This window comes from Physella acuta, unplaced genomic scaffold (genome assembly GCF_028476545.2).
Source record: "Physella acuta isolate Inbredline_101_S28 unplaced genomic scaffold, ASM2847654v3 ptg000967l, whole genome shotgun sequence".
Taxonomy (NCBI): domain Eukaryota; kingdom Metazoa; phylum Mollusca; class Gastropoda; family Physidae; genus Physella; species Physella acuta.
This window is the reverse complement of record NW_026732484.1, coordinates 37299-57500: the sequence shown is the minus strand read 5'-3', so window position 1 is coordinate 57500 and position 20202 is coordinate 37299. Positions and strand designations below refer to the sequence as shown.

At 40.0% G+C, this 20202-nt stretch overlaps 1 protein-coding gene across 1 annotated transcript; it reads left to right on the top strand.

The window, feature by feature from the left end:
• Nucleotides 1–1473: 1473 nt before the first annotated feature.
• Nucleotides 1474–19704, top strand: LOC131953973 (uncharacterized). Its single transcript, XM_059317431.1, has 18 exons — nucleotides 1474–1596; nucleotides 2151–2393; nucleotides 3379–3573; nucleotides 4132–4241; nucleotides 4582–4711; nucleotides 5148–5251; nucleotides 6894–7011; nucleotides 8073–8281; nucleotides 9776–9912; nucleotides 12393–12963; nucleotides 13737–13904; nucleotides 15214–15415; nucleotides 16007–16201; nucleotides 17031–17188; nucleotides 17389–17508; nucleotides 18117–18314; nucleotides 18476–18586; nucleotides 19381–19704. The coding sequence occupies exons 1-18, from the start codon at nucleotides 1566–1568 to the stop codon at nucleotides 19531–19533; spliced, it is 3153 nt and encodes a 1050-aa protein (XP_059173414.1). The 5' UTR covers nucleotides 1474–1565; the 3' UTR covers nucleotides 19534–19704.
• The last annotated feature ends 498 nt before the right edge of the window (nucleotides 19705–20202 follow it).

Genomic DNA, 20202 nt, shown 5'->3' with positions numbered 1-20202 from the left:
GGTGTCTCGGTAGTAGTGTAGACAAACTAACGCACCAACAAATAATATCCCAAAAGTGTCGACATTGTTTACATTTTTTAATTAACTCTAAAAAAAGTTTACACATCTAAAAATACACGATTGCCAAAGTGTTGATGAATCCCTCATAAAAAACTTCATTGGGTTAGTGCGTAGGACCAGACTTGAGGAATCCGTGCCTCTTACATGGCCAGTTCAAGCCTTGGAAAACCTGATTTATTCGTTGACAGTACCGATTACAGTTACAAATCACTTGGACACATAAACAAAGTTCAAACACTTATAAAATGTTCTCTGTATTAAAATAGATGATAATCTCAATAAAAATGATACAAATGTAAATGTAATGATATCACCACACGTTTCTTAGAATAATCGCTGGTGTAACGCCCGATGAACACTGTTTCTTTCTGACTTTTTCTCCGGGGGAGGGGGGGGGCGCACCAGTAAAAGAATATATTATTGTATTTCGTTCTCGGGGTTGGACGTTTTCATCCCCCCTCCCCACTCTCGTTAAAATTTGTGTAAATATATGAGCTGGGGTAGCTCATGATATTTTTTCCATTTATCCTTTTTTTTTTTCGTTGAATTTAGTTTTAGAATCTACGAACTTTTGGCCTTAACTACGACCTCATTTTAAAGCTCTTTGCCTTTTATGAGTATGTTAAATTATGAATCAAATCATTACGTTTTTAGAAAATCCAATAAACTAGATCCATTTTGCCTCGTGCCAACTTGAGGGAGGGGCTTTTTTTTTTAATTAGCAGCAGTTTACACGGGGTTATATTGTCACTTGAGGGAGGGGCTTTTTTTTAAATTAGCAGTAGTTTACACGGGGTTATATTGTCACTTGAGGGAGGGGCTTTTTTTTAAAATTAGCAGCAGTTTACACGGGGTTATATTGTCACTTGAGGGAGGGGCTTTTTTTTTAAAATTAGCAGCAGTTTACACGGGGTTATATTGTCACTTGAGGGAGGGGCTTTTTTTTATTAGCAGCAGTTTACACGGGGTTATATTGTCACTTGAGGGAGGGGCTTTTTTTTATTAGCAGCAGTTTACACGGGGTTATATTGTCGCAGAATCTTAAAATGGTGTGTTTGTTGGGGTTATTTTGCTATGGCCGTTTTTGTTAGTTTGTCATAGGCTGTTTGTTTGTTGTGTGAAGAATTGCAGTTTAACGATCATTTAACCTTTGCATGAGCAAGTTTAGTGATAAGATTTTCGTATTACGGTTGACGTTAACGTAGGTCACACGAACTACATTTCAGGGGCGGTAAACATCGTTTAAGTAAATATAAAAAAAAAGTTTAAATTTTATTTAATTTTTTTCCATATAAGCAAGGATAACGAATACACATATTGTTTATAGTTTTAGCAATAATACACGTTTAATCATTTGGATGATATAAAATTAATAATACATGCTAACTACGCTAGGATACTTTCTGTGACTCACAAATTCTCCGCCCTACCACTTCACCGACCTCAATAATTACAAAGATAAGCTTTAACAAGCTTCAGCTTCAGATTATTTTCTAAACTGTGAGATGTGGAACTCGTTTTTAATTTCCGTAATATGTAAGTTCCATCCATCCATCCATCCATCCATCCATCCATCCATCCATCCATCCATCCATCCATCCATCCATCCATCCATCCATCCATCCATCCATCCATCCATCCATCCATCCATCCATCCATCCATCCATCCATCCATCCATCCATCCATCCATCCATCCATCCATCCATCCATCCATCCATCCATCCATCCATCCATCCATCCATCCATCCATCCATCCATCCATCCATCCATCCATCCATCCATCCATCCATCCATCCATCCATCCATCCATCCATCCATCCATCCATCCATCCATCCATCCATCCATCCATCCATCCATCCATCCATCCATCCATCCATCCATCCATCCATCCATCCATCCATCCATCCATCCATCCATCCATCCATCCATCCATCCATCCATCCATCCATCCATCCATCCATCCATCCATCCATCCATCCATCCATCCATCCATCCATCCATCCATCCATCCACCCACCCACCCAGCCACCCATCCACCCATCCACCCATCCACCCATCCATCCATCCATCCATCCACCCATCCTCTAGATCTAGTCGGCGTGTGTAAGGCTGTACTGCCCAACGCCCCCGACTGCCATGCAGCCCAGGATACAGTTCTAGACAATGCTGACCCCATCAGCTTGTTCGGCGTCACGCATGAGCTGGGTGTCAAGGCTACTCCACAGAGGGTTGGCAACTTGCGACAAAATGGACCTCTTCCTACTGGTCACTTCGCTACAAATCACATCAAGAACAAAGACATTTGGCCAATTATACAAACACCATATCAAAGTAAGTTGATCTTACAATTACAGACTTTCTTATGTATATATTTATATATATACAAACATGTATAAATACACACACACACACACATATATATATATATATATATATATATATATATATATATATATATATATATATATATATATACATACATATATATATATATATATATGTATATATATATATATATATATATATATATATATATATATATATATATATATATATATATATATATATATATATATATATATATATATATATATATATATATATATGTATGTATGTATGTCTTGTGTGTTTGTGTGTGTGCACTTATATATTCATATATATGTACACGTGCATAAAAGGAAAAGGATTCCTCTTTGGACATTGTCAAAAAACAATAGATTGCTGGGTCTAAAGGGGATTCCATACTACTTAAATATTTTGCCTGTTCCAAATGAAATACTAAATCTAGTTATAAAATGTATCAATCTATTAAAGCGTCTCTTCGAAACGTTTTGCTCGACCTTCCTGGTGAGAGAAAGCTGTAATACCATCTAGAATATTCTAGATCAGCGATGTGGATTTTTATAGACGGTTACTTTTAATCAAACAAAAATAAATAGTTTAGAAAAAGTAGATTTGAAAAGAAAAAAAACTTGCAAAAGAACTATCAGAGACCTTTGAAAAACTGTTCAGGATATTACTTTATTCATGGAGAGTTCGAGCATTCTAATGAATGATCTATGTAATGATTACAATGTAATAATGAGTTACTAATAATGCCTATAAAGTTACGTTATTTCTTCCATTACTCAGACCTATTGTGGTACGAGAATGGTGATTTTGTTTTAATTTTGTCACTTCTAATTCAAGTTTGGTTTGGTTTAATATCCTTAACTTAAAATAAATTATGATAATTATTTCGTGGTCTTTATTTGATCACACACAAGAAGTTGTGTCAGAAAAAGAATGCTGATGTGTGTGATCCTGAACATTTCAGTACTTTTAACGCCTGATGGTGCTGTACATGATGCCTACACAATGGATCGCTGGAACGATCCAAAGCGAACCGACTTCATGGAACAGCAGTCGGCGTGGGAGCAGGGAAAACCTTGGAACAAACTTAATGACATGGGCTCCAATATGCGCCAGATGACAACAGGGCCCGATGGGAACCCGCTCTCAGGATTCTCAGGTAACCAAATCATTACCTTAGACTCTTTCTCAGGTAACCAAATCATTACCTTAGACTCTTTCTCAGGTAACCAAATCATTACCTTAGACTCTTTCTCAGGTAACCAAATCATTACCTTAGACTCTCAGTAACCAAATCATTACCTTAGACTCTTACATTTGTTCATTTTAGGTTCTTGTACTTGTCTAGTATAAACACTATACTTGTCCATCTTAGCTTTTCTACTTGTCTAATATAGATGCTGTACTTGTCCATCTTAGCTTTTCTACTTGTCTAGTATAAACACTGTACTTGTCCATCTTAGCTTTTCTACTTGTCTAGTATAAACACTGTACTTGTCCATCTTAGCTTTTCTACTTGTCTAGTATAGACACTGTACTTGTCTATCTTAGATTCTTGTACTTGTCTATTCACTATTTTATGTTTATCTATCTTTTAACTGTGTGCCTTTACCCCTCCGAGAATCTCCTTTAAAAAAAAGCTGTACATAGATGCACCCCGTACAAAAGCAGTAAAATGGTGTAGAAGCCTACTTGTAATAGATTTATTTATTTCCAGGCAAATCAGGAGTGCAAGTTGATATCGCAGGCTCCACGGAGCCAACACTGACATCTTTCGGGGAGTTGTACGCCAATTTTCTCTATCATGGGACAACTGGAACCATGGAGGTAAAACGTTTTTTTTTTCTTATTTTTATGAGAAATTTAGGGATGAAGCAAAGAAATGTCCATCCAAGAACACTCGGATAATACCTGACACTTTATTGCGTGAGGTGTTCTATTATTTAAACCTAGAACACTAGGATAATACCTGACACTTTATTGCGTGAGGTGTTCTATTATTTAAACGAAAACGACACTTTTTAAAACGTTTTCAATCACTCTAACAACTACAGACCATCTCAAAATTATTTTGAATGTCAAAAGTTGAAAGGTCACCGTAGAATGTGGATGTTTAAAACCTACTGAATGATCACAAAGGTGTACCAGTGGCGATCTTATTCTGCAGGTCCCAATAGTTCGAGGGTCAGCGTTTGCTACCCACGTCCTCAAGTCTGCTAACCCAGTGGTCAAACCTTACTGTCTTACAGCAATCAACAGACATGCCGTCAGCTTCGATTGTCCTGTTTTGCCGTCAGGTAAGAAGGGAGCAGAGGCGTAGCGAGGGGGGGGGGGCGGGGGGGGCGGACCGCACCGGGTGACACCGTTTAGGGGGGTGATACCAAGGCAAAAAATAGCAAAATATATAGAGAAAAATTTAAGGGGGGGGGGGGTGCAAATCGAAAGTTTGAGGGGGGTGCAAATCGAAAACTTGAGGGGGTTGCAAATAAAAAATTTTGAAAGTTTGTCCCCGGGAAGGGTCGCTACGCCTCTGGGGGGGGGGGGGTGACACCATTAAGTGCCGCACCGGGTGACACCCGACCTCGCTACGCCACTGGAAGGGAGTCACGTGATACGTGAAGTTTTATCTTTATTTTACATATATTGTAACTTTGGTAAACAAACAAGTAGATTAAAGCATGAGCAAGTAGAGCCTAAATAATTCCATTCTTTCAAATGGTTTCTCCAACACAGCTGGTGATGGCGGCAGTGGTAACATTGAAGGCGAATGTCACGGTGGAGTGCTAACAATTACATTACACAACAGTAAGGCAGTCACAGACCTCAAGCTTTTACAGGTCAGTCGGGAACAAGACATTTGCCCAGTGGGGAACAAGGCATTAGCCCAGTGGGGAACAAGATATTTGTCCAGTGGGGAACAAGATATTTGCCCAATGGGAACAAGGCATTAGCCCAGTGGGGAACAAGACATTTGTCCAGTGGGGAACATGACATTTGCCCAGTGGGGAACATGACATTGTCCAGTGGGGAACATGACATTTGCCCAGTGGGGAACATGACATTGTCCAGTGGGGAACAAGACATTTGCCCAGTGGGGAACAAGATATTTGTCCAGTGGGGAACAAGATATTTGTCCAGTGGGGAACAAGATATTTGTCCAGTGGGGAACAAGATATTTGTCCAGTGGGGAACAAGATATTTGTCCAGTGGGGAACACGACATTTGTCCAGTGGGGAACAAGACATTTGCCCAGTGGGGAACAAGACATTTGTCCAGTGGGGAACAAGACATATGCCCAGTGGGGAACAAGATATTTGTCCAGTGGGGAACAAGATATTTGTCCAGTGGGGAACAAGATATTTGTCCAGTGGGGAACACGACATTTGTCCAGTGGGGAACAAGATATTTGTCCAGTGGGGAACAAGACATTTGTCCAGTGGGCAACAAGACATTTGTCCAGTGGGGAACAAGACATTTGTCCAGTGGGGAACAAGATATTTGTCCAGTGGGGAACAAGACATTTGCCCAGTGGGGAACAAGACATTTGTCCAGTGGGGAACAAGATATTTGTCCAGTGGGGAACAAGACATTTGTCCAGTGGGGAACAAGACATTTGTCCAGTGGGGAACAAGATATTTGTCCGATTGGGAACAAGACATTTGTCCAGTGGGGAACAAGACATTTGTCCAGTGGGGAACAAGACATTTGTCCAGTGGGGAACAAGATATTTGTCCGATGGGGAACAAGACATTTGTCCAGTGGGGAACAAGACATATGCCCAGTGGGGAACAAGACATTTGTCCAGTGGGGAACAAGACATTTGTCCAGTGGGGAACAAGACATTTGTCCAGTGGGGAACAAGACATTTGTCCAGTGGGGAACATGACATTGTCCAGAGGGGAACAAGACGTTTGTCCAGTGGGTAACAAGACATTAGACCAGTGGGGAACAAGACATTTGTCCAGTGGGGAACAAGACATTAGACCAGTGGTAGTGGGGAACAAGACATTTGGCCCAATGCAACTGTAAACAGCGAGACCGTCCACTCTATACATCTGACTGTATATTGGTAAACTGATTGACCTTTTCTTTTAGAATGATAATATAATCAAGCAAATGGACAAATGAGTGATGTAACAGCTTGCCGAAGCGCTAGGAAGGTGTAGAATGTCTAAAGATTACATGTTGTTTGTTATGGTTAAGGGTGTACACTAAAGATTACATGTTGTTTGTTATGGTTAAGGGTGTACACTAAAGATGACATGTTTGTTATGGTTAAGGGTATACACTAAAGATGACATGTTGTTTGTTATGGTTAAGCGTGTACACTAAAGATGACATGTTGTTTGTTATGGTTAAGGGTGTGCACTAAAGATTACATGTTGTTTGTTATGGTTAAGGGTGTACACTAAAGATTACATGTTGTTTGTTATGGTTAAGGGTGTACACATTTCATTTTCAAATGTCTTTTTATCCCAGTGGGCGGCAGACCCTAAGAGTAACTGGGGAAGGACATTCATGCGAACATGTGACGATTCGCATTGCACTGCTCAAGATGGCGGGAAGACGATCAAAATTCGAATCCCCAATTCATCAGGTTCAAATCTCTTGTGAATACACGTGTCTGTTAAAAGTTCATTTTGTCCGTCAACAAATCATTTTGTCAGTTAATAGCACATGTTGTATTCATATGTCAGTTAATGTCAGATGTTGTAGTGTCAGTTAATGTCATATATTGACTGAACTATTTGGACCGACCACTCAGGTGTGATATATGTTGTATTGACTGAACTATTTGGACCGACCACTCAGGTGTGATATATGTTGTATTGACTGAACTATTTGGACCGACCACTCAGGTGTGATATATGTTGTATTGACTGAACTATTTGGGCCGACCACTCAGGTGTGATATATGTTGTATTGACTGAACTATTTGGACCGACCACTCAGGTGTGATACATGTTGTATTGACTGAACTATTTGGACCGACCACTCAGGTGTGATATATGTTGTATTGACTGAACTATTTGGGCCGACCACTCAGGCGTGATATATGTTGTATTGACTGAACTATTTGGGCCGACCACTCAGGTGTGATATATGTTGTATTGACTGAACTATTTGGACCGACCACTCAGGTGTGATATATGTTGTATTGACTGAACTATTAGGACCGACCACTCAGGTGTGATATATGTTGTATTGACTGAACTATTTGGACCGACCACTCAGGTGTGATATATGTTGTATTGACTGAACTATTTGGACCGACCACTCAGGTGTGATATATGTTGTATTGACTGAACTATTTGGACCGACCACTCAGGTGTGATATATGTTGTATTGACTGAACTATTTGGACCGACCACTCAGGTGTGATATATGTTGTATTGACTGAACTATTAGGACCGACCACTCAGGTGTGATATATGTTGTATTGACTGAACTATTTGGACCGACCACTCAGGTGTGATATATGTTGTATTGACTGAACTATTTGGACCGACCACTCAGGTGTGATATATGTTGTATTGACTGAACTATTTGGACCGACCACTCAGGTGTGATATATGTTGTATTGACTGAACTATTTGGACCGACCACTCAGGTGTGATATATGTTGTATTGACTGAACTATTTGGACCGACCACTCAGGTGTGATGAACTACGCCGTCAACTACATCGGCCACTACCTTGTTCCTTCCGACTGGACCAACCACCCAGGGGAGACAACCTGCACAGCCAAGCGAGCAGTTAGTCACAGGGCGCCAGGTGACGTCACCTTAAGTGCAACCTGTACTACGTCACTAGACTTAACAGTCACTGTCGACTTGGGAACTGAACCTTTTCCAGGAATAGACCATGTAATTATATATATATATATATATATATATATATATATATATATATATATATATATATATATATATATATATATATATATATATATATATATATGGGAACAGGGCATTACCCCCCCCCCGTCAATGTAATTATATATATATATATATATATATATATATATATATATATATGGGAACAGGGCATTACCCCCCCCCCCCCGTCAATTACCCCACCCCCCGACATCCCCCCGTAATTACCTCCCGAAGTAATTACCCCCTGTCAATTATCCCCCGCCCAGTAGGACATTACCCCCCCCCCCCCGGTCATAGCTTAAGGTTCAGCTAGGGTTAGAGCTACGGTTTGAGTTTGGGCTAGGTCTAGGGTTAGGGTTAGGGTTAAGGTTAAATCAATGTCTAGAGTTGGGTTTGGTTTTGGGTTAAATTTAGGGTGATGTGAATTCTTAGGTTTTTCGTATTTGTCTTAAGGTTAGAATTATGGTACTGTATAGGTATAGAGTTAGAGTTAGAATCAGGATTCTATCTTGGTGGATGGGTGGGGGGGGGGGGGTAATTCCCCAGGGGGTAATTGACAAGGGGAAATGACAGGGGGGAAATACAGGGGAAATATCCTGGGGGGTAATGTACTGTAGCCATATATATATATATATATATATATATATATATATATATATATATATATATATATATATATATATATATATATATATATATAAGAATTAAATTATAATTTTCTATGTGTCCTTTATGAATTACTGAAGCTTTCATCCGATTGAAATGAAACCTTACGAAGTTGTTAATAATATATACTCAAAAAAAGGTTTCTGCGAAATAAAAAAACTAAAATTTAGGAAGGGCTGCTTAGGGCGCCTAGAGTACTCGAGCCGCTATCTAATCATATGGCATCCGTTGATTGGGCGTCCTGCAGAGCCGGTCAGTGGTACTACTTGATTCAACGGTAAAACTGCACCAGGTGCATCCGCAGGCGACCCGGAAGTTGATTGACGCGGAGCGCCGGACTCCTATGTAAGCATTATTGCGTCTACGTTTGTTGACTAAATCGGCAGTATCTGATTTGGAGCCGCAGGCTTTTGTGTTAGCACTATGGCGTTTTGTTTTAACAGCGCGATACACTATGGATACGTTGGTCTAGTCTACTATATTCGTTTACTAAATCGATTGACCGTCCACTACCGACAGGTATCGATTTGGCACCCAGGGCTCGGGGGAAGGAACCAAGTTAAATAAAAGCTTGTGATAAAAGATAAACTTTAAGGACTAAATCTTTTAGAGATAAGGCTTTATCATTTACAAATGAAAAAAAACAATATATTATATAACCCGAGTAAAGAGTATTTGAACAAATGTATACTGTTTATACAAAATATATACACTAATAAGTGTCCGCCTCCCTCTCCCCGTCACAGAAATGTTTATTGCGCCCCAGAAATTGTATTTCGTTTGCACTAAATGAACCAAATCCCTGTCTGTCGACAGTTTCAATATGCGCTAGAAACCGCTTCTGCCTGGGTGGGTGGCTTCACACCAGGTATGCACACATGTTCACCTGCACAGTGCCAACACGTTGGGAATCAGGTTACCATGAAGGTCAAGGCCCCGTCCAACGACTTCAAGTGAGTTCAAACAAATCCAGAGAGTTATATTGTACACATAATATATGTTCCTTATCGTCCATATTGTACACATAATATATGTCCCTTATCGTCTATATTGTACACATAATATATGTCTCTGATCGTCCATATTGTACACATAATATATGTTCCTTATCGTCCATATTGTACACATAATATATGTCCCTTATCGTCTATATTGTACACATAATATATGTCTCTGATCGTCCATATTGTACACATAATATATGTTTTTATCGTCCATATTGTACACATAATATATGTCCCTTATCGTCCATATTGTACACATAATATATGTCCTTTATCGTCCATATTGTACACATAATATATGTCTCTGATCGTCCATATTGTACACATAATATATGTCCCTTATCGTCCATATTGTACACATAATATATGTCTCTGATCGTCCATATTGTACACATAATATATGTCTCTGATCGTCCATATTGTACACATAATATCTGTCCCTTATCGTCCATATTGTACACATAATATATGTCCCTTATCGTCCATATTGTACACATAATATATGTCCCTTATCGTCCATTTTGTACACATAATATATGTCTCTGATCGTCCATATTGTACACATAATATCTGTCCCTTATCGTCCATATTGTACACATAATATATGTCCTTTATCGTCCATTTTGTACACATAATATATGTCCCTTATCGTCCATATTGTACACATAATATATGTCTCTGATCGTCCATATTGTACACATAATATATGTCTCTGATCGTCCATATTGTACACATAATATCTGTCCCTTATCGTCCATTTTGTACACATAATATATGTCCCTTATCGTCCATATTGTACACATAATATATGTCTCTGATCGTCCATTTTGTACACATAATATATGTCTCTGATCGTCCATATTGTACACATAATATATGTCCCTTATCGTCCATTTTGTACACATAATATATGTCTCTGATCGTCCATTTTGTACACATAATATATGTCTCTGATCGTCCATATTGTACACATAATATATGTCCTTTATCGTCCATATTGTACACATAATATCTGTCCCTTATCGTCCATATTGTACACATAATATATGTCTCTGATCGTCCATTTTGTACACATAATATATGTCTCTGATCGTCCATATTGTACATGTAATATGTCTCTGATTATCGATGTTTAACATGTAAGTCTCAGATATTGTACATGTAATATACTTCTAGTAGCGTAGCGAGGGGGACATATGTCCCCGGGCGCCGACCTTAGGGGGCGCCAAAATGGGTTGGAAAAAAAATTGAAAGGTTGAGGGGGGTGCAAATCGAAAGTTTGAGGGGGGGGGTGCAAATGAAAATCTCGAGGGGGGGTGCAAATCGAAAGTTTGAGGGGGGGGGGGGGAAGTGCAAATAAAAATCTCGAGGGGGGGGGGGTGCAAATCGAAAAGTTTGTCCCCGGGCGCCGGGAAGGGTCGCTACGCCTCTGTATACTTCTCCTGTTATCCATAATTTTTTGATTGGCTAGCATAAAACCTATCTCCGCATAAACATAAAGAAGCTTGAACACTAATCTAACCCTCCATAGAATTATTTGGAAAAAGGCGCGTCCGTTGCAATTTTCTTTTATATAAATGTCTTTAGTCAGATGTACAGAGTTTCTATTTGCTCGTGTTTCTTGATGCTGCCATCTACGACACCACGTAGTTAAATCGGTTGAAATAAAAATATTTAATGTACAGATTTAAAGAAGGTTGTCATCACTACTTGTCAGTTTTTACCCTTAGTGAGGTCGTATAAGCTACGCTTTATATTTCTGAGAGGCTTAAAAGTCATTCACTATTTCCATAAAAACTATAAGTCATCCAAATTTCCTTAAGTATCCTCAGCATTCGCTGGAAACTTTCGATATTTTTTTTTCAGGAAAGTTGTCTATGTTCATTTAGAGAAATATTGCCTACGGTCAGTTTAGACCAGTTAAAAGTTTGCCATAACCACACATTATTTGTTCGGTTCTCTCGGGCTGCTTTCGACGACTTTTATTTACAATATTATATTGAAATATGAAAGACTGTGGTTACTTGTTGAGGTCTTAGATACAGACTGATAGTTTTAGTCGCAAGGTTTAGGCCAATGTCCATTCGCCTTCAGATCTCAGACTTATATAAGCAATATTTGTAGGCTCTCTGACTTCTTTAAAATGCAAAAATGAAATATTTTTTCGTTGTGTAGGCTGTATGTAGTCAAATATTTTTTCGTTGTGTAGGCTGTATGTAGTCAAATATTTTTTCGTTGTGTAGGCTGTATGTAGTCAAATATTTTTTCGTTGTGTAGGCTGTATGTAGTCAAATATTTTTTCAACGTGTAGGCTGTACGTAGACAAATATTTTTTCGATGTGTAGGCTGTACGTAGATAAATATCCCCCCCCCCCCCCAAATCAAACTAAGACCAAGCCATACCCTAACCCAATGTTTTTGTCAGCCAGATTTGCCGTCAATTTGATCGGAGTTACAACGCTCCCTAGATCAGGGTGGCTGGAACATCCGTACCAGGGGAAATGTGATGGCTCGGTCCTCACAGATGGTGATGCTGCTGTAAATCCCCAGGGTACACAAGCACCAAATCTGGTGACCTCTGGCCCAGTGAATTATGGGTACAACACTGGGGACATCGCACAGGCCAACACCAAGTTTGTCCTGGAGTTGAGGGAGCCTGGAACAGATCTACCCGACAGGAGTCGAAAATTTCTTCTCTACTTCTCCTCACCTGTAATCGCAGCAATCAATCAAGGTGATATCACCTTTTCACCCCCCGGAGGCGGTCAGTACAGTGGTCTACTTCAGGTAGCCTACGCCGGGTCATCGCCACGAGGGGATGGTTCTCAGATCAACTTCTTCGACAAATACGCTGGCGTGTATGCCTACAAGCCTCAAGTCAAATACTGCGTTAGTGACGCTCGAAACAAAGGCTACGTCAGCTTTGACTGGAACACAGTGGATGCTTCAGGTTCTCCTGCTACGGCAGGAACTTTGCTCATGGTTCCCATGCCGCACCAGGTGAGTTTTACGGGCTGTTTCTTTCAACCATTCACATACAAAACACAATCAAAATCTAGTTATATGATTGTTTCAACCATTCCCATACAAAACACAATCAAAATCTAGTTATATGATTGTTTCAACCATTCCAATACAAAACACAATCAAAATCTAGTTATATGTTTGTTTCAACCATTCCAATACAAAACACAATCAAAATCTAGTTATATGTTTGTTTCAACCATTCCAATTCAAAACACAATCAAAATCTAGTTATATGTTTGTTTCAACAATTCCAATACAAAACACAATCAAAATCTAGTTATATGTTTGTTTCAACAATTCCAATACAAAACATAATTAAAATCTAGTTATATGTTTGTTTCAACCATTCCAATACAAAACACCATCAAAATCTAGTTATATGTTTGTTTCAACCATTCCAATACAAAACACAATCAAAATCTAGTTATATGTTTGTTTAAATCATCTCAATACAAAATGTATCAATAATTGATTCCTAGCTTAATCCTCCCCTATAGCCTACATTTTGTTCAAGCAGATAGACTTGCTATAGCAGAACTTTGATGTCCAGTAACCTATTTTTATTTATTGAAATTGTTTACTCAATATGAGAAGCTACTCACTTTAGATAGAGTGAGAGTTTTGAATTATTCGAAGAGTTCTACCTTGTATTCCAGCCATGTGGCCAATAGAACGAGTAGAGGGTCACGTGATTAGCTCGCCATGTCTTATTCGCAGCTTCAAACATTTTGTCATGATCCTTGCAGGCCATCATTCTGACAAAATCCCACCCTGACAAGATCGTCAGCACGCCATTTTTTTTCAAAGGCTATGAGGGCAATGACTGGCTGATGGACTACGACGTTCTACACACTCCAGTTGATCCAGATCCACAGGCTGTTGAAAGGGTCAAGGCCAACCCAACACAACTGCAGGTTTGCCTTCCAGCCATTTGTATGTGTGAGAGTTCAAAGGTCAAACTTGAGTTTCTAGTTGACATTAGTATTGTCAATAAATTATGGATGGAGAAGTTGATGGGGTCTATCTAGATGGGCTGGCTGGAAAAGTTGATGGGGTCTAGCTAGATGGGCTGGCTGGAAAAGTTGATGGGGTCTAGCTAGATGGGCTGGCTGGAAAAGTTGATGGGGTCTATCTAGATGGACTGGATGGAAAAGTTGATGGGGTCTAGCTAGATGGGCTGGCTGGAAAAGTTGATGTGGTCTATCTAGATGGACTGGATGGAAAAGTTGATGGGGTCTAGCTAGATGGGCTGGCTGGAAAAGTTGATGGGGTCTAGCTAGATGGACTGGCTGGAAAAGTTGATGGGGTCTATCTAGATGGACTGGATGGAAAAGTTGATGGGGTCTATCTAGATGGGCTGGCTGGAAAAGTTGATGGGGTCTAGCTAGATGGACTGGCTGGAAAAGTTGATGGGGTCTATCTAGATGGACTGGATGGAAAAGTTGATGGGGTCTAGCTAGATGGGCTGGCTGGAAAAGTTGATGTGGTCTATCTAGATGGACTGGATGGAAAAGTTGATGGGGTCTAGCTAGATGGGCTGGCTGGAAAAGTTGATGGGGTCTAGCTAGATGGACTGGCTGGAAAAGTTGATGGGGTCTATCTAGATGGACTGGATGGAAAAGTTGATGGGGTCTAGCTAGATGGGCTGGCTGGAAAAGTTGATGGGGTCTAGCTAGATGGACTGGCTGGAAAAGTTGATGGGGTCTATCTAGATGGGCTGGCTGGAAAAGTTGATGGGGTCTATCTAGATGGGCTGGCTGAAAAAGTTGATGGGGTCTAGCTAGATGGACTGGCTGGAAATGTTGATGGGGTCTATCTAGATGGACTGGTTGGAAATGTTGATGGGGTCTATCTAGATGGGTTAGCTGGAAAAGTTGATGGGGTCTATCTAGATGGACTGGTTGGAAAAGTTGATGGGGTCTATCTAGATGGACTGGCTGGAAGGTGTCACTTAACAGTCTGTAGAAGCAAATGGTGAAATTGGGGTTGTGAGAAGAGGGTGGTGAACTGAAGAATATTTGTGGCTATTGTTTATTGTTTCTTTCTCACAGCCTTGTATGTTTCCATGCTATTGCTAAAAAAAAAGTCAAATCTAAACTTTGTTTAAGTCTCGATGAGTGAGAGTTCACTTAGATGTGTCGAAACGGGAACACACACGCGTGTAGATTTGCCTGAAACAAACCTCATAACACTGAATTTAACTAATGTTCGTTTCTTATTCAGAACATTCTAGCAGCTATAGACAGGGATGCACAGAATGAAAACCTGGACGCTATATGTGAGCATACAGACAGCTACAATGGTGGAAAAGGTCTAGGAATGGTGACAAGATTGGCTAGTTTGTCCAGGGCGTTTAACACGAACCACTACACTAAGCTAGAAAACTCACTCAAAAACTGTCTGGAGAAATGGCTTAGAATACAAGGTCAGAACGTGTGTCTAATTAGGATTTTTGTGTGTACATTTCTTTAAGAAACCTAAATTATTAGTCATGTAACCATGTTTTATTGTCTCCTTGACCAGCTACCATGTTTTATTGTCTCCTTGACCAGCTACCATGTTTTATTGTCTCCTTGACCAGCTACCATGTTTTATTGTCTCCTTGACCAGCTACCATGTTTTATTGTCTCCTTGACCAGCTACCATGTTTTATTGTCTCCTTGACCAGCTACCATGTTTTATTGTCTCCTTGACCAGCTACCATGTTTTATTGTCTCCTTGACCAGCTACCATGTTATATTGTCTCCTTGACCAGCTACCATGTTTTATTGTCTCCTTGACCAGCTACCATGTTTTATTGTCTCCTTGACCAGCTACCATGTTATATTGTCTCCTTGACCAGCTACCATGTTTTATTGTCTCCTTGACCAGCTACCATGTTTTATTGTCTCCTTGACCAGCTACCATGTTTTATTGTCTCCTTGACCAGCTACCATGTTTTATTGTCTCCTTGACCAGCTACCATGTTTTATTGTCTCCTTGACCAGCTACCATGTTTTATTGTCTCCTTGACCAGATACACTTGATGACATGTGGAAGTTCCATTACGATGACGTGTGGGGCGGGCTCTTTCTTAGAGCCACAGGAGATTCTGGCATCGACTGGGGAGTGGATTACGGTTTCCCCTACTACAATGACCACCACTTTCATTTAGGCTACTTCATCTACGCCCTGGCATATTACGTTAAACACAACCGCAGCTGGGGAAACGGTATAACAAAGTAGTAGCTTGTCTGTATGCCACCTTTCTTTTAGCTCGTTTCCCTTTGTTTGCATGTATATTTAGATAGAATATTTCAACTATTTTAATGTTTTAATTACGAATTGTAATAATTGGCGTTGGCGGTGGGGGGGGGGGTAATGTAGGATTATAACCCCTCCCATGGACCGCCCCTCTTCTATAAAGATGTTATCAATACCAGTTACTTTCTTAACCCGTCCCCGCTAACATATTTGGTACCCTGTCCGCGGCAGCTGGGTGGATTACAGCCATATACTTTTTGAAATAATTTTTTCTACTGATACCCAGTAAGTGGGTGGACCATGGTTTATCTCATAAAGGGGACAGAGTGGTCAAAAGGTAGCCTCTAGTTCGGGCATTAACCCAGTTCTATTGGGAAAGTAAAGGCGGCTGAGCATTGTGCTGACTACACTATCCCAACAGCCGAAGTCCCTGAAACAGATTAACTCTACCTTACCTGCCCCATGAACATTACGGTTCGATAGGATACATTACTGCTTACACCATCATAGTAAATGTACTAAATGTCTGTCTGTCTGCCTGCCTGTCTGTATTATATATATATGGAAAAATAGAACTCCCATGACCAATTGCTAGTTACGCAATTGACTGTAATCGTGTTTTAATCATTTACAGTTTGTTTTTTGGTGTGCATTTTAAATTTTTAAAAATATTTCTAATAGTCCAATTTGTTTTTAAACTGAATTTGGAGTACAAATATGATGATTTAAAAACTTATTTTCTCGAGACTTGACAAAGAAATTGACTGCTTTAAAAACTTGCACCTGTTAACTTTCAGCTCACAAGGCCGCCATTTATGCCCTAGCCAGGGACGTTGGCAACCCCAGCCCTAAAGATCCCTACTTCCCGGTCTCCAGACAAAAGGATTTATACACCGGCTTCTCGTGGGCCTCCGGCTTGGTGCCAGGAGTTCGACAAGAAGAGTCAGCGTCTGAGGTGATCCGTCAGCTCTTTCAGCTCGATACACAACTGTTTTTGTTGTTGATAAAACATAATTTAGCGCTCTAAATAACGAGAATTAACTCGACACCCACTGATTGTTGCAACAGTGAACCAAGTACTCGGAGAAATGTATGCGATCCCCAAAAGCACGACTACAGTTTGTGTTTAAGTTCTCGAATTATATTTTTCTCTAGGGTATCAATTGTTATCATGGATTAGCTGCTCTTGGAGATGCATTCAACGATCATAATATGAGACAAACTGGCCAGATTTTACTAGCGATGGAAGTGGCATCTGTTCGTGAATACTGGCAGGTAGGCTTTTGTCTCAGTAGAAAATGAGACACTGTGTAGTATCCTAAAACTCAGTTATACGGAAATTGGGTGGCAGTTTATTCTGTAAAGGATTAACGGAGTGTTTATAAATCACATAGATCAACTATGAGGGAATAATATATGGTATCCTAATGGTCTATTTTGAAGTAAGAACACTCAAAACTGTATTCAGCAGTACTAACTTGTCTATTCAACAAACTTGCCAACATATTCAGCAGCACTAACTTGTCTATCCAACATAAACTTGCCAACATATTCAGCAGCACTAACTTGTCCATTCATCATAAACTTGCCAACATATTCAGCAGCACTAACTTGTCTATCCAACAAACTTGCCAACATATTCAGCAGCACTAACTTGTCTATCCAACAAACTTGCCAACATATTCAGCAGCACTAACTTGTCTATCCAACAAACTTGCCAACATATTCAGCAGCACTAACTTGTCTATCCAACAAACTTGCCAACATATTCAGCAGCACTAACTTGTCTATCCAACAAACTTGCCAACATATTCAGCAGCACTAACTTGTCAATCCAACATAAACTTGCCAATGTACCTATCTAACTGGTTCGAACCTTTCAGGTGCGCTCTCATAATCGGAACCAGTTTCCTCCAATTCTCCAAAACTTTGGTGTGGTTGGGATGATAACAGAACCAGACTTCTACGCGTACACTCTGAATTGGCCGTGTGATCCGAACATCTTCCCCCAGCGTCATGGTTGTCTGGTGGGCATCCAGGTCATCCCCATCACGTCTGTGTCCAAGTACTGGATGGATCAGGTTCGTTGGACACTTGGACATGTCTAGCACTTTGTCTAGCACTTTGTCTAGCACTTTGTCTAGCACTTTGTCTAGCACTTTTTATGTTTCTTTTGATGATTTAAAACTGACAGCTCCTTGTTGATTTAAAAGAAAATTATTGGTCAAAATATTTTGTTAAGGAATGGGCTGGAAGTATTCAACATACATGTGAGTCTGCAATAAATCCAAGTTCGAACCCATCTTATTCCATAGCAGAAAAGACAGCTGATCTCTCTCGACCCCTTGGGATTGTAAGTAACATATTTTAATAAAACTATTCGCTGTATTTATAACATTTAGCACACCCGTTTATAGCATGTGTGGGGAAACTCATGAGTTTAGTCAAGTCTGATCATTTGACCATTGAATCAAATCTCATGGTTTAGTCAAGTCTGATCATTTGACCATTGAATCGAATCTCATGGTTTGGTCAAGTCTGATCATTTGACCATTGAATCAAATCTCATGGGTTTGGTCAAGTCTGATCATTTGACCATTGAATCAAATCTCATGGGTTTGGTCAAGTCTGATCATTTGACCATTGAATCAAATCTCATGGTTTGGTCAAGTCTGATCATTTGACCATTGAATCAAATCTCATGGGTTTGGTCAAGTCTGATCATTTGACCATTGAATCAAATCTCATGGTTTGGTCAAGTCTGATCATTTGACCATTGAATCAAATCTCATGGTTTAGTCAAGTCTGATCATTTGACCATTGAATCAAATCTCATGGTTTGGTCAAGTCTGATCATTTGACCATTGAATCAAATCTCATGGTTTAGTCAAGTCTGATCATTTGACCATTGAATCAAATCTCATGGTTTGGTCAAGTCTGATCATTTGACCATTGAATCAAATCTCATGGTTTGGTCAAGTCTGATCATTTGACCATTGAATCAAATCTCATGGTTTAGTCAAGTCTGATCATTTGACCATTGAATTTGACCATTGAATCAAACCTCATGGTTCGGTCAAGTCTGATCAAATGTTCCTGACAATGTGATTGTAGATCTCTAGCTATGACAGTTTCTTCTATCTGCAGGGCTGGCAAGTGTTCTGTCACGCGGCTATGGCACCACTGGACGCCAGCCACGCTGAGGCTGCTGCCAACTATGTTAAAGACAGGCGTCCACAAGATCTGGTGGGAGGGACAGGTGCTGCTAGCACCCTGCTCTTCATTTATGCCAGCACTTAATGAGACAAACTCATTATCGTGCCAGCACTTAATGAGATTAAAACCCAACTCATGATTGTGTTTTTACCATTAAGTATATTTCACGTTTTCTAAAGCTGAAAATATAATAGTTGGGGGAGGGGAGTTAAGCAGAAAATAATTTCCAGTTGAAATAAAATTGTATGAAAGCTTTATGGCCTTATATTTTTTTTATTGCAATAACAACTAGTTATTTTTGTCGAGTCGATTCTGTTTCAGTTAAATCTATGAAGTAGGGTTAGTAGGCCTATGTCCTACAGTGTAATAACACAAAAGTGTGGGGGTTAACAGTGGAGGTTTGTGATGTTTTCCTCTGTGTAGCCACAAGACAGTGGAAGTTTGTGATGTTTCCCTCTGTGTAGCCACAAGACAGTGGAAGTTTGTGATGTTTCCCTCTGTGTAGCCACAAGACAGTGGAAGTTTGTGATGTTTCCCTCTGTGTAGCCACAAGACAGTGGAGGTTTGTGATGTTTCCCTCTGTGTAGCCACAAGACAGTGGAGGTTTGTGATGTTTCCCTCTGTGTAGCCACAAGACAGTGGAGGTTTGTGATGTTTCCCTCTGTGTAGCCACAAGACAGTGGAGGTTTGTGATGTTTCCCTCTGTGTAGCCACAAGACAGTGGAGGTTTGTGATGTTTCCCTCTGTGTAGCC

What these genes read in the sequence shown, in the direction of transcription:
- LOC131953973 (XM_059317431.1), top strand. Translation starts at nt 1,566, where the DNA reads ATGTGGAACTCGTTTTTAATTTCCGTAATAT. An exon ending in CTTTTCCAGGAATAGACCAT is followed by an intron (nt 8,282 to 9,775) that starts GTAATTATATAT and finishes GTCTGTCGACAG; the next exon opens with TTTCAATATGCGCTAGAAAC. An exon ending in TGGTTCCCATGCCGCACCAG is followed by an intron (nt 12,964 to 13,736) that starts GTGAGTTTTACG and finishes TGATCCTTGCAG; the next exon opens with GCCATCATTCTGACAAAATC.